Source organism: Leptonychotes weddellii, chromosome 11 (genome assembly GCF_054177405.1).
Source record: "Leptonychotes weddellii isolate Sample4059 chromosome 11, ASM5417740v2, whole genome shotgun sequence".
NCBI lineage: Eukaryota > Metazoa > Chordata > Mammalia > Carnivora > Phocidae > Leptonychotes > Leptonychotes weddellii.
This window is the reverse complement of record NC_138379.1, coordinates 46,834,792-46,848,469: the sequence shown is the minus strand read 5'-3', so window position 1 is coordinate 46,848,469 and position 13,678 is coordinate 46,834,792. Positions and strand designations below refer to the sequence as shown.

The 13,678-nt window shown below is 38.1% G+C and overlaps 1 protein-coding gene across 1 annotated transcript in view; it reads left to right on the top strand.

Annotated features, from left to right (window-relative positions):
- Positions 1-2,807: 2,807 nt before the first annotated feature.
- Positions 2,808-13,678, top strand: part of FCHSD2 (FCH and double SH3 domains 2) — a 74,762-nt gene continuing 63,891 nt past the window's right edge. Inside the window, exon 1 of the mRNA XM_081798785.1 lies at positions 2,808-2,996. Within this exon, the coding sequence (XP_081654911.1) occupies positions 2,823-2,996 (174 nt within the window). The 5' untranslated portion in view covers positions 2,808-2,822. The remainder of the gene's footprint in view (positions 2,997-13,678) is intronic.

The window sequence follows — 13,678 nt, the reverse complement described above, 5'->3', positions numbered from 1 at the left end:
TGTACGCATGCTCTCTCTCTCTCTCTCTAATAAATAAATGAATCTTTTAAAAAAATCAGTTTTATAGTAAAAGTTTAATGGAATAGCCAAACATAAGGTGTACAAAGAATTTAGTATAAAACCTCCATTGCGGATTCTTAGATATACCAAAACACAAGCAACAAAAGAAAAATGGCTAAATTAGACTTCATCAAAATAAGAACGTTTGTGCATCAAAGGACACTATCGAGAAAGTGAAAAAAAATAGCCCACAAAATAGGAGAACATATTTAGAAGTCATACATCTCATAAAATATATATATCCAAATAAACGAAGAACTCTTAAAATTCCACAACAAAAAGACAAACAAACCAATTTAAAAATGAGTGAAGGGGGCGCCTGGGTGGCTCAGTCGTTAAGCGTCTGCCTTCGGCTCAGGTCATGATCCCAGAGCCCTGGGATCGAGCCCCGCATCAGGCTCCTTGCTCCGCGGGAAGCTTGCTTCTCCCTCTCCCATTCCCCCTGCTTGTGTTCCCTCTCTCGCTGTGTCTCTCTCTGTCAAATAAATAAATAAAATCTTTAAAAAAAAAAAAAATGAGTGAAGGACTTGAATAGACATTTCTCCAAGGACAATATACAGATAGCCAATAAGCACATGAAAAGATACTCAACATTATGAGTCATTAGATAAATGCAAGTCAAAACCACAATGAGATACTGCTAAGATGACTTGAATAATTTTAAAAAACAGAAAATAACAAGTGTTGAAGAAGATGTAGAGAAATTAGAACCTTCATACATTGCTAATGGGGATGTAAAGTGATGCAGCCACTGTGGAAAAGTTTGGCAGTTCCTCAAATAGTTAGACATAGAATTACCAGAGGACCCAGCAATTCCACTACTAGGCATATACCCAAGAGAATTGGAAACAGATGTTCAAATAAAAACTTGTACATAAATGTTCATAGCAGCATTATCCATAATGGCCAAAAAGTGGAAACAACACAAATGGCCATCAGCCAATGAATGGATAAACAAAATGTGGTATATCCATACAAGGGAATATTATTTGGCCATAAAAAGAAATGAACTATTAGTACATTGATGAACTTTGAAAACATTATGCTACATGACAGAGGCAGGCGCAAAAGGACACATGTTCTATGATTCTATTTATATGAGATGTCTAAGAATAGGCAAATCCATGGAGATAGAAGGATTAGTGGTTGCCAGAGGTGGGGGGGAAGGGGGGGCATGGGAGTCACTGCTAGTGGATATGGGATTTCTTTTGGGGCAGTGCACATGTGCTGGAATTAGATAGTAGTGGTGGTTGTACAACATTGTGGATGTACTAAAAGCCACTGAATAGTATACTTTAAAATAGCTAAAATAGTGGATTTTATGTTGTACAAATTTTACCTCAATTTTTAAGACCTCCATTGATAGGCAAGAGTCCAGAACCTTTTTTGATTATTATTATTATTATTATAGATATATTTTGCCCATACTTGTTGCTAATATGTATGCTATTCTATTTTTTTTTAAAGATTTTATTTATTTATTTGAGAGAGAGAGAATGAGAGACAGAGAGCATGAGAAGGAGGAAGGTCAGAGGGAGAAGCAGACTCCCTGCTGAGCAGGGAGCCTGATGCGGAACTCGATCCCGGGACTCCAGGATCATGACCTGAGCCGAAGGCAGTCGCTTAACCAACTGAGCCACCCAGGCGCCCGCTATTCTATTTTTTTAACCTAAAATTATTTATACATGCTTTTGCAACTATAGTTACCACAGTTTTTGTTGGCATACATATTTTAGTCATTATATATATAAATCTCATAGCTTAATTGTTTTTCAAATGTTTGGTGGTTTTCTTTTTTTTTTTTTCTTTCAATTTCAGTGAGTCCTACTCTAAATGCTTAAACAAAGAACATTTAAAACTCCTTAGAGACATTTCATTGGTATTTGTTCCCCAAAACTGTACTTCCGAGTCACTTTTTTTTATTTTTATTTTTTTTAAGATTTTATTTATTTGAAAGAGCACACAAGCAGGGGGAGTGGCAGGCAGAGGGAGAGGGAGAAGCAGGCTCCCTGCTGAGCAAGGCGCCTGATGTGGAGCTTGATCCCAGGACTCTAGGATCATGACCTGAGCTGAAGGCAGATGCTTAACCGACTGAGCCACCTAGGCGCCCCCCGAGTCACTTTTTTTAAACCATTTCTATTGTGTTTTTTTCTCTGCTCTATAGTAAGAAAAACTTATAATCCCTACCAACAGTGGATGAGGAAAAATGGAGGAGATTGGGGTGCCTAGGTGGCTCAGTCGGTTAAGCATCTGCCTTCAGCTCAGGTCATGATCCTGGGGTCCTGGAACTGAGACCCATGTCAGGCTCCCTGCTTCTCTCTCTCCCTCGGCCACTCCCCCTGCTTGTGCTCTCTTGCTCTCTCTCTGTCAAATAAATAAATAAAATCTTTTTAAAAATGGAGGAGATTAATGTTTGCATGTCTACTCTGTTTCAGGCACTGTGCCTGGATCCTTTCACATCCATTGTTTCATTCCACTCCCATACCTACTCTGTTATAAAGTGACTACAGTGGTTGACGCAGTTAATAAACAGACAAACAAAGATCAGAACCTAGCAACTTTGTCTCCAAGTTTTGTTCTGTTCCCACAGCTTTACCAATATTGGATTTTCTCTTTTTTAGTTCTTATTTATTAGAAAGATACAACATTTTCCCAGGTGATTGTTTACTGTTTACATGTACGCATATATAACAATCTTTATCTTTTGTTCACTCATTATTAATGGATTTTAAACTGAATTTACCTTGTGAACACTAGGCATTATGTATCAGAGCTTTGTCATAATTTTTTTACTTCTGTTTACTCTTTTACAGGCTCTTGATGGAAACATATATGATCACCTGAAGGATTATTTAATAGCCTTCAGCCGGACTGAGCTAGAGACATGCCAAGCTGTGCAGAACACATTCCAGTTTTTATTAGAAACCTCCAGCAAGGTAAGTTACCTTTAGTGAAATATGTGATGTTATCCATTTTAGAATCTAAAATGTCTTTGTATATAAACAAAATGAAGGTACCAACATAATAGAAGAATGCTTTAAAGGGCAGATTTCCTGGAAACAGTATTCCTTCTAACAAAGTTGGAAGGTGTTCTCTTCTCCTTGATGAGTTGGCACAAAGGGGAAAAAGGGAGGTGATGATGCAAGCTACATCAGGACATGAGCCTGCTGCCATATATGTTGCCTTTTTTTTTTTTTTTAAGATTTTATTTATTTATTTGACAGAGAGAGAGATAGCGAGAGCAGGAACACAAGCAGGGGGAGTGGGAGAGGGAGAAGCAGGCTACCAGTGGAGCAGGGAACCCGATGCAGACTCGATCCCAGGACCCTGGGATCATGACCTGAGCCAAAGGCAGTTGCTTAACGACTGAGCCACCCAGGCGCCCCTATATTTTGCTTTTGAGAAGAAATGATTTAAAGAGTTTTACCTTCCACTCAAAATAAATTTTGAATGCATTCAACTCATTCATATGGGGGAACAACAAGGTCATGTCTCAGGGCAAAGAATAATAAAAGGGCACAAAAAGGAAAGTAGCATTTTATAATCATTAAAGAAATGAATACTCAGTCCTGTTTCTTTTTAAATTAACCTTACCTTCTATATGCTATCATTCTTTGATAGTAATCTTAAAGTGTTGAGATCCAGCAGCTTTGCTGGCATGTTCACACTGTGTGCAGAGAAAACAAACAAAATTGTTTGAATTCTTTAGGATCTGACAGATTAAAATATTTTGCAGCAGAAAAACTGTCCTTTTGAAGATAAATTGTTCTTGTGATTAGTAATGTTATTTTTATTCTGATAAATGCATAGCAAATATTTCCTGACTGAATGCATGCATTTGTAAAAATATATTCATTTTATAATGGCTATTTTTAAAGATCCAGTTCGGTCCTTTTTTTGGCAGGGGAAGCAGGAACTGGCTAATACCTTAAGATATTGTTTGGAAAAGCATCAGGGTTTCTTAAGAAGAGAGTCATAGACTCTTCTTCCTGAATACCTCATTATGTATGTATTCTTGTTTTCAGTGTACCATAGCTCTAATTCTATTTTTAGAAAAACATTTAAAATATAAAGTTGATGTGGAAATATAAAGATCACTAGTATGGTGCTTTGAAATCCTGTCATACTTCTTTTTTTTTTTCTTTTTCTTTTTTTTTTTTTAAGATTTTATTTATTTATTTGAGAGAGAGAGAATGAGAGAGAGCACGTGAGAGTGGGGAGGGTCAGAGGGAGAAGCAGACTCCCTGCCGAGCAGGGAGCCCGATGCGGGACTCGATCCAGGGACTCCAGGATCATGACCTGAGCCGAAGGCAGTCGCTTAACCAACTGAGCCACCCAGGCGCCCCCCTGTCGTACTTCTATTTTCCTTTATTTTTACTCTTTAGAACCTAATACAGGATATAAAAGGATTGACGTATGGAAAGAAGGATGGACAGAAAGATTAATAGTTTTGTGAAAGCAAATATTAAGAAATACTAATTGGGAATACCTCTGTGGCTCAGTGGGTTAAGTGTCTGCCTTCAGCTCAGGTCATAATCCCAGACTCCTGAGATAGAGCCCCAAGTTGAGCTCCATGCTCAGTGGGGAGTCTGCTTCTCCCTCTCCCTCTGCCTCTCCCCTTGCTTTTATGCATGCGTGCTCACTCTCTTCTCTCTCAAACAATTAAATAAAATTAAAAAAAAAAAAGAAAAATGTTAATTGAAGAATCTAAGTAGTGTTTCCACTCTTTTTATTTTAATGTATGTACATTTGACATTTTCCATAAGAGAATGTTAGGGGAAAGAGTCTATAAAAGCATCTTGGCTTTGTTCCAATTATGGAGTCGTTGATTTTTGACTAGTGATCAAATTGTTTATATTTATTGGTCCATTCAGGGTTTCTGTTCCCTTTTTAGTACATTTTGATAACTTACACTTTCCTAGACAATTGTCCATTTCATTTATCAAATTTGATGGTGTATTTTTGTGTGTAAACTTGTGTGCCTCTACAGTTGTCTCCTTTTTCATTTCTAATATTGTTTGTGCTTTCTCTCATGTTGATCAGATTTGCCAGTCTATTTTATTAATCTCTTCTAAGAGCCAGCTTTTGTTCTACTCCTCCATGTTATTGTTTATTTCCTTAATTTCTGCCTTTATTTCCTTCTGCTTTATTGCAGCTATGTGCTTATTATTTTTCAAGCTTCTTTTTGTATTAGATCCTGTTTTAGTCTTTCTTGTTTTCAGGTAAATCCATTTAAAACTAAAAATTTTCTTTTTCTGCTTTAACTGCATTATATATGTAGGGCTGTTTGTTGTTTCTACATTTTTCCTCTTGTTAACCCATGAGTTATTTGAGAAGTGAGTTTTCCCAGTTTTCATTCAGTGGGAGTATGTAGTGGGGGAATGTTTTTCATTTCTAATTTTATTAGAAATTATATTTTGTTTTTATTTTATTACATTCTAATTTTATCAGGGGGATTGTCCTCTGACAAAATTGTCTGAAATCTCCTTTTCTGAGAATAAGTTAGATTGGATACACTACCTTTAGTTTATAAAGCAGGTAAGTGTATATTCTTTAAAAATAACTCATATTTTACACAGCACTTAATTTTCTAGGAGTTTTTAGCATATCCTCTGAGGTTGGTATTATCATGCCCATTACACAGAGAGGAAAACAGGTTCACGAAGTTTATGTGGCTGCCCGAGGTTGCATACTCAGACGTAGCATTTTCCACGCTCTACTACTATACTGTGTTATCTCTCTAACTTGTATTATTTGCGTAGAAAATGAATTTAAAATGTATAAACTGATTTGGGCACATAAAGAGATAAGCTTTCATTTTCCTCTGTAGTCACTCATATGAATATCTTGCTCCCCAGGGATGAGGAGTAAATGAGATGCTCTTCTGTTTAGATTGAAAGTAAGAATGATGTAACTAGGGGAGATGAGCCCTTTTGTCCCAAATACCGGAAGAGCTCATAACTCCCAAGTTTTATGCCATGTGCTTTTCTGTTACAAAGAGCTTGTTCCGCTGTTCTTATTATACTGCTAAAAGAAACACAGTGATCTGATAACCAAGAGAGAAGTTTGAAACTCTTCAGGTTTTTATTCTACACCATTATTACTTTGTCTTCTTGGGGGAGGAGTTTATTCCCCCCTTCCCCCACCATATCTAAATTGTAACTGTACATATTCTCAAAGATACTTTGGGGGTAATCTGTACTGACACACTGTAGCTGTTACAGTGCTCTCTATATCTTTCATCCCCTAAAGGGAAACACCTGGCCCTAGGAGTTTTTGTTTAATTTTAATTATTTATGAAGCTTGCTTTTCTCCTTAATATTTTATGAAATGCTTTGCATATGTAACTGAAGCAGATGTTGTCATAAATATTTTCTCTAGGATAGTAACTCCAAAGGTAGTTCTACTGGCCTTTATAGTTTGTTCATGTGTACTTACTTTCTGTCTGCATAAGTAAACTCTACTAATTAGTAACATAGCTCTTTAAACACTTCAGAAAGTAAAAGTGTTATTCTAGATTTCCTTGGAAATTAAATTGTCTATTAATGCCATTCTTAATACTTTGAAGACTAAGCAAAAAAGTAAACTTAATAAAATGAATGGGAAAACTACATGATCATCTCAAAAAACGGGGAAAAAACACACGGGAAAAGCATTTAACAAAATTAAACATTCTTTTATGATAAAACCACAAATTAGGAACAGAAGGGAACTTCCCTAACAGATAAAAGGCACATATGAAAAACCTACAGTTAACATCATGCTCAATGGTAAAAATCTGAAAGCTTTCCCTCTTGAGACAAAGATGCCCATTTCCTCCACTGTACTGGAAGTCCTAGTCAGATCAGTGAATCAAGGAAAAAAAAAATGGGGCACCTGGATGGCTAGTTGGTTTATCATCTAACTTTAGCTCAGGTCATGATTATGGGGTCCTGGGATTGAGCCCTGCATCAGGGAGTCTGCTTCTCCCTCTCCCTCTGTCCCTCCCCCTGCTTGTGCTTGCTTGAGCACGCTCTCTCTCTCAAATAAATGAGTAAAATCTTAAAAAAATATAGAGAGAAAAAATAGAAGGCATCCAAATTAAAAGGGAAGAAATAAAATTACCTGTATTTGCAGATGATATAAATAGAAAATACTACAGAAACTACAAAAAAAGTACTAGAGCTAATAAATGAATTCAGCGAAAGTTACAGGTGTAAGATCAAGACATGAAAATCAGTTGTGTTTCTATACTCCATCAATGAATAAACCAAAAGAAAATTAAGAAAAAAATTCCAACTATAATAATATCTGAAGAATAAAAGACCAAGAATAAATTTAAATAAGGGATTGAAAGACTTCTACATTGAGAAACTACAAAACATTGCTGAAAGAAATTAAAGAGGACCTAAATAAACAGAAATAATAAATATGGATTGAAAGATTTCATATCACTAATATTTCAGTGTTCCCCAAAGCATTCTACAGATTCAGTCATTCCCTATCAAAGTTCCAATGGCCTTTTTTGCAGAAATGGAAAAGCCAGTCCTCAGATTCATATGGAACTCTAAGGGGCCCTCAGTAGCCCAAAAACAACATTGAAAAGAAAAAACAAAGTTGAAGGACTCAGACTTCCCAATTTCAAAACTTACTGCAAAATTAATCAAAATAGGGCACCTGGGTGGCTCAGTTGGTTAAGTGTCTGCCGTCGGCTTAGGTCACGATCCCGGGGGCCTGGAATCACACCCCGCATCGGGCTCCCTGCTCTGCGGGGAGCCTGCTTCTCCCTCTCCCTCTGCTGCTGCCCCTGCTTGTGCTCTCTCTCTCTCTCTGTCAGATAAATAAAATCTTTAAAAAACAATAATCAAAATAGTGTGGTACTTGCATAAGGATAGACATAGACCAATGAAATAGAATTGAGAGTCCAGAAATAAGCCCAAACATCTATGGCCATTTGATGTTCAACAAGGTTGCCAAGGCCATTTAGTGAAGAAAGAATAGTCTTTTCAACAAAAGGTGTTGAGACGACAGGATAACCACATGCAAAAGAATGAAGTTGACTCCCCGCCTCACTACCAATACAAAAATTAACTCAAGGGACGCTTGGGTGGCTCATTTGGTTAAGCATCTGCCTTCGGCTCAGGTCATAATCCCAGGGTCCTGGGATTGAGCCCCATGTCAGGCTCCCTTTCCCTCTACCCCTGCTGCTCCCCCTGCTTTTGCACTCGCGCTCTCTCTCTCTCCGTCAAATAAATAAATAAAATCTTAGAGAAAGGAAAAAAAAAATAATTCAAAATGAATCAATGACCCAAAGCTATAGAAGAAAACATAGAGGTAAATCTTTATGACCTTGGATTTGGCAATATGTTTTTAGTTCTAGTATTAAGCACAAGCAACCAAAGAAAAAATAGGTAAGTGGACCTCTTCAAATTAAAAGCTTTTGTGTATCAAAGAACATTATCAAGAATATGGAAAGGACAGCCTATAGGAGGGGAAAATTATTTATAATAATTATTTACTATTTACCGTTTATTCTTTAAAATTATTTACAATCATTTGTCTAATAAGGTTTTAATATCTAGAATATATAAAGAACTCTTACAACTCAACAAATAAGACAAATGACTCAATTTCATGATCTTATGGGTCTTGAGATTGAGCCCTGTCTTGGGCTCGGTGTTCAGCAGGGAGTCTGCTTGAGATTCTCTCCCTCTTGAGAGCCTCTGCCCCTCCGCCTGATCACTTGCTTACTCTCTCTCTCTCTCGCAAATAATAAAAAAATCTTTAAAAAAAAAAAAAAGAGAGGTGCCTGGGTGGCTTAGTCATTAAGCATCTGCCTTCGGCTCAGGTCATGATCCCAGGGTCCTGGGATTGAGCCCCGCGTCGGGCTCCCTGCCCCGCGGGAAGCCTGCTTCTCCCTCTCCAACTCCCCCTGCTTGTTCCTCCTCTCGCTCGCTCTCTGTCAAATAAATAAATAAAATCTTTAAAAAAAAAAAGAAGATACACAAATGGCCAATAAGCACATAAAAAGATGTCTAATATCATTAGTCATTAGAGAAATGGAAATCAGAATCACAATGAAATAGCAATTTTTACCCACTGCGATGGCTTTAGTAATTTAAAAAAACCAAACACAGAGAAAATAACAAACAAGTGTTAGCAAGTATGTGAAGAAATTGGAATCCTCAAGCATTGTTGATAAGAATGTAAAATAGTGCAGCCACTGTGGAAAACAGTTTCTCAAAAAGTGAAACTTAGAGTTATCATATGACTCGGCACTTCCACTTCAAGAGAATTGAAAACAGGTATTAAAACAAAAAATCAAATATAGGTGTTGAAAGCAGCATTATTCATAATAGCCAATAAGTGGAAACCTAAATATCCATCAGCTGATGACTAGATAAATAAAATATGGTATATCCATACAACAGAATATTATTTTTCTATAAAAAGGAGTGAACTGCTGATATATCATACAACATACATCCCACAGAATAAAATATATTAATAGCTATAGCACATAAAAAGATGCTATTATGGACTGAATTGTATCCCCCTAAAATTCATATGTTGAAGTCCTAATCCCTGTTACCTCAGATTGTGACTTTATTTGGAGATAGGACCTTTAAAGAGGTTATTAAGGTAAAATGAAGTCATAGGGGTAGGGTCTAATCCAGTATGACTGGTGTCCTTAATAAGAGGAGATTAGGACACAAACAGACACAGAGGAAGACCATGTGAAGACACTAGAAAAAGATGGCCATCTATAAGTCAAGAAAAGAGGCCCTCAGAAGAAACCAATTCTGCCAACACCTTAATCTTGGATTTCTAGTTTCCAGAACTGGGAGGAAATAAATTTGTTGTTTAAGCCAACCGTCTGTGATACTTTGTTCTGGCAGCCCTAGGAAACTAATACAGATGCTTATCCTCATTATTAATTAAAGAAATGGAAATTAAAACCACCATGAGATTCTATTTTATACCTATAAGATTGACAAAAATATAGACAGGAATGAGTATTGGTGAGAATATGGATTAACAGACGGTCATAGACTGCCCTGGGGAGTACAAAGTGGTATATCCAATTTGTAAACATTTGGTATTACCAAGTCCATCTAAAGATGCACTTAGCTTATGGCCCAGCAGTTCCACTCCTAAGAAATTATCCTAGAGAAACTCTTATACATGTGTATCAGGACACTTTTGGAAAGATGTTCATAACAACTTTCTCTATAAGATTTGAAAAAGCTAGAACCCAGCTGTCCACAATAGGATGAATAATGGAGTACTATACAGCAGTAAAATTGAAAGATCTATATGCACATGCGTTAATAGGCATGAGACTCATAAATACAATGTTGACAAGAAAGCAAGTTACAAAAGAATACAAACACTAAGATGCCATTTAGAGTTCAAAAATACCCAAGAAAATAATAGCATTTTGAGATATATCGTATGTAGTAATAATATTTAAAAGAAAAAAGAGAATGATAAAGTTTAGTAGGATGGTTACTGCTAGAGTATGCATTCTCTGAGGGGGTAATATTCCCCCAAGGGAGTAAAATTGCTTCCAGATGTTTAGGGAGGGGTTAAATATTACAGTGGGCCACAGTACATACACATATAGAATATATTTGTGGTATTAAAAGTAATGAAAGGGTAATTAGGAAAGAGGCATGTTTAGATAAGGAGGGCATTGGCAATACGGGTATTCTTTTTTTTAAGATTTTATTTATCTGACAGAGAGAGAGACAGAGGACACAAGCAGGGCAGAGGGAGAGGGAGAGGGATCCTGGCCAAGCAGAGAGCCCAACTCGGGGCTCAGTCCCAGGACCCTGGGATCATGACCTGAGCCGAAGGTAGACCCTTAACCAACTGAGCCACCCAGGTGCCCCAGTATGGGTATTCTTTTACTTAATCTCAGCAGTGGATAGACAGGTGTTCTTAAGCATCTGTTTATTGAATGCTACTTTAGGCAAAGTCACTGAGCTAGGTGCTGAAGGATATATCTGTAACAAGGTTTAAAGCTTCATCTCAGTTATCACAAGGAATGACAGGGGAGCAGGAAGGGAATGGAGGGAAGGATTACCGGGGTGGGTGAGGAAAGCTTTGATAGGAATATATTCACTATCTTGGTTGTGATGATGTTTTTACAGGTGTAGCTATATTAAAACTTATCAAATTATACTTCAAATATATAGTTTATAGTATGTTGGTTATACCTCAGGAACACCTTTAAAGAGAGAGAGATTGGGCATATATCCCAGGGAAAATGAAAATTTATTTTCACACAGAAACTTGCACACAAATGTTCATAGTAGTTTTATTCATAATAGCCAAAAAACTAGAAATTGTTTAATGACCTTCTTTGAGTTGAAGGATCAAACAAACTTGGTATGTCCATACTATGGGACACTACTCGGCAATAAAAAGGAACAAACTGTTGATACGTGCAACAGCTGCAATGAACCTCAAGGAAATTATGCTGAGTTTAAAAAGGCAGTCTTGAGGAGAACAGCAAGCTGGATAGGGATCAAATCATTCTGAACACCTACAAACTCAACAGGAGATTGAAGAAAAGAATAGCAGCAGCTCTCTGAACAGAAAAGCGACCACTTTCTGGAAGGTAGGACGTGAGGAGAAGTGAATCCGAGGCGATATTCGGGAGGATAGACGGCGGGGGAGGGGGCCTCGTCGGCCGCTTCTGTCAAGTGATAGAGCCGCGGAGCACAAAATCGGAACTTTTAGAAGTCCGCTCCGCTGAGGGACGTCACTCCAGTGGCTAAGCGGGGGGTGGAACCCTCTCTGGGACAGTGTGGTCTGTCAGGACCCTCGGGGTCACAGAAAGACTGGGGATGCCTGAGTACAGCAGAGCTCCCAGGGATTGGCGCAGGGAAGCTGCCTGCAGAGATGGAGCCGAGGCGCGGGCTCTCAACTCGGGGTTGCCATAAACTGTGATCCATGGCACAGTCGGGCCACTGCTCCTCCAGTAGGGACCCAACAAGCGGCAGATCCGGGGAGACTCCCCTTCCTTCCCCGGGAGGGGCAGCACAGGAGCGCACTACAGGGATCTGCTGGGTTTGGAGACTCTGCATGGGGTCGGGTGCCAGAGATAGAAATGCGCGGTCACAGGCTGGGTGAGCATGGAGTGCGGCCGGAGACCAGGGAGACGGGAGTGACTGACTGCTTTTCTTTGGGGGCGCACTGAGGAGTGGGGCCCCGAGTTCTTGGCTCCTCCCGGGCGGAGATTGGGAGGCCACGGTTTGCACTCTCGTCCTCCAAAGCCTTATGGAAAGCTTGCAGGGAACAAATGCTCCCAAGAGCAAACCCGAGCAGATTACTTAGCCCGGACCGGCAGGGGCGGGGCAATTCCGCCTCCGGCAAAGACATTTGGGAGCCACGGCAACAGGCCCCTCCCCCAGAATATCAGCAAGAACAGCCAGCCAAGACCAATTTACCAATCAATGAGAATGGCAGAACTCCAGCACTAGGGGAATACTGCACATAGAATCCATGGCTTTTTTACCATGATTCTTTAGGCTTTCAAAGTTAATTTTTTTTTAACTGTCTTTTTTTTTTTTTTTAATTTTTCTTTTTCCCTTTTTCAACCAACATCTTATCAATCCCTTTTTTAAAAAACATTTTTGTTTTTCATTTTTAGAGTCATATTCTATCCCTTCATAGTAGTTACCTTATTTTTGGCATATATATATATATATATACACACACACACATATATAAAAGTTGTTCTCTCTTTAAAATTTTGAGATACATTTTCTTCTAACGGATCAAAATATACCCTAGATCTCTAGTGTATGGCTTTGTTCTACTCTCCTGCCAGATCACATTCTCTCCCTTTTTTTTTTAAATCCTCTTCTTTCTTTTTTCAAACAACTTCTTATCAATTCCTTTTACAAAATTTTTTATAATTTTCATCTTTACAGTCATATTCCATCCCTTTATCGTATCAACCCTTATTTTTGTACATATCTGAGTTTTTCTTTCTTTAAAATTTTGGGAGGCACTTTCTTCTAACAGACCAAAATACACCCAAAATCTAGTGTGTGGCACTGATCTGTGCACCAGCCTGATCATATTTGATCATATTCTTGCTTTTTTTGTTTTGTTCTGTTTTTGTTTGTTTTTATCTTTTTCTTTTTCTTTTTTTTTTCTTTCCCTTTCTTTTCCCCTGGCTTCAGTTCTTTTCTGATTTGTTTAGAGTATATTTTCTGGGGACATTGTTACCCTGTTAGCATTTTGTTCTCTCATTCCTCTGTTCTCCTCTGGACAAAATGACAAGACGGAAAAAATCACCTCAACAAAAAGAACAAAAGGTAGTACCGACTGCCAGGGATCTACTCAGTATGGACATTAGTACGATGTCAGATCTAGAGTTCAGAATCATCACTTTAAAGATACTAGCTGGGCTTGAAAAAAGCATGGAAGTTATTAGAGAAACCCTTTCTGGAGAAATCAAAGAACTAAAATCTAACCAAGTCGAAATCAAAAAGGCTATTAATGAGGTGCAATCAAAAATGGGGGCACTAACTGCTAGGATAACTGAGGCAGAAGAGAGAATCAGTGATATAGAGGACCAAATGATGGAAAATAAAGAAGCTTAGAAAAAGAGATAAACAGC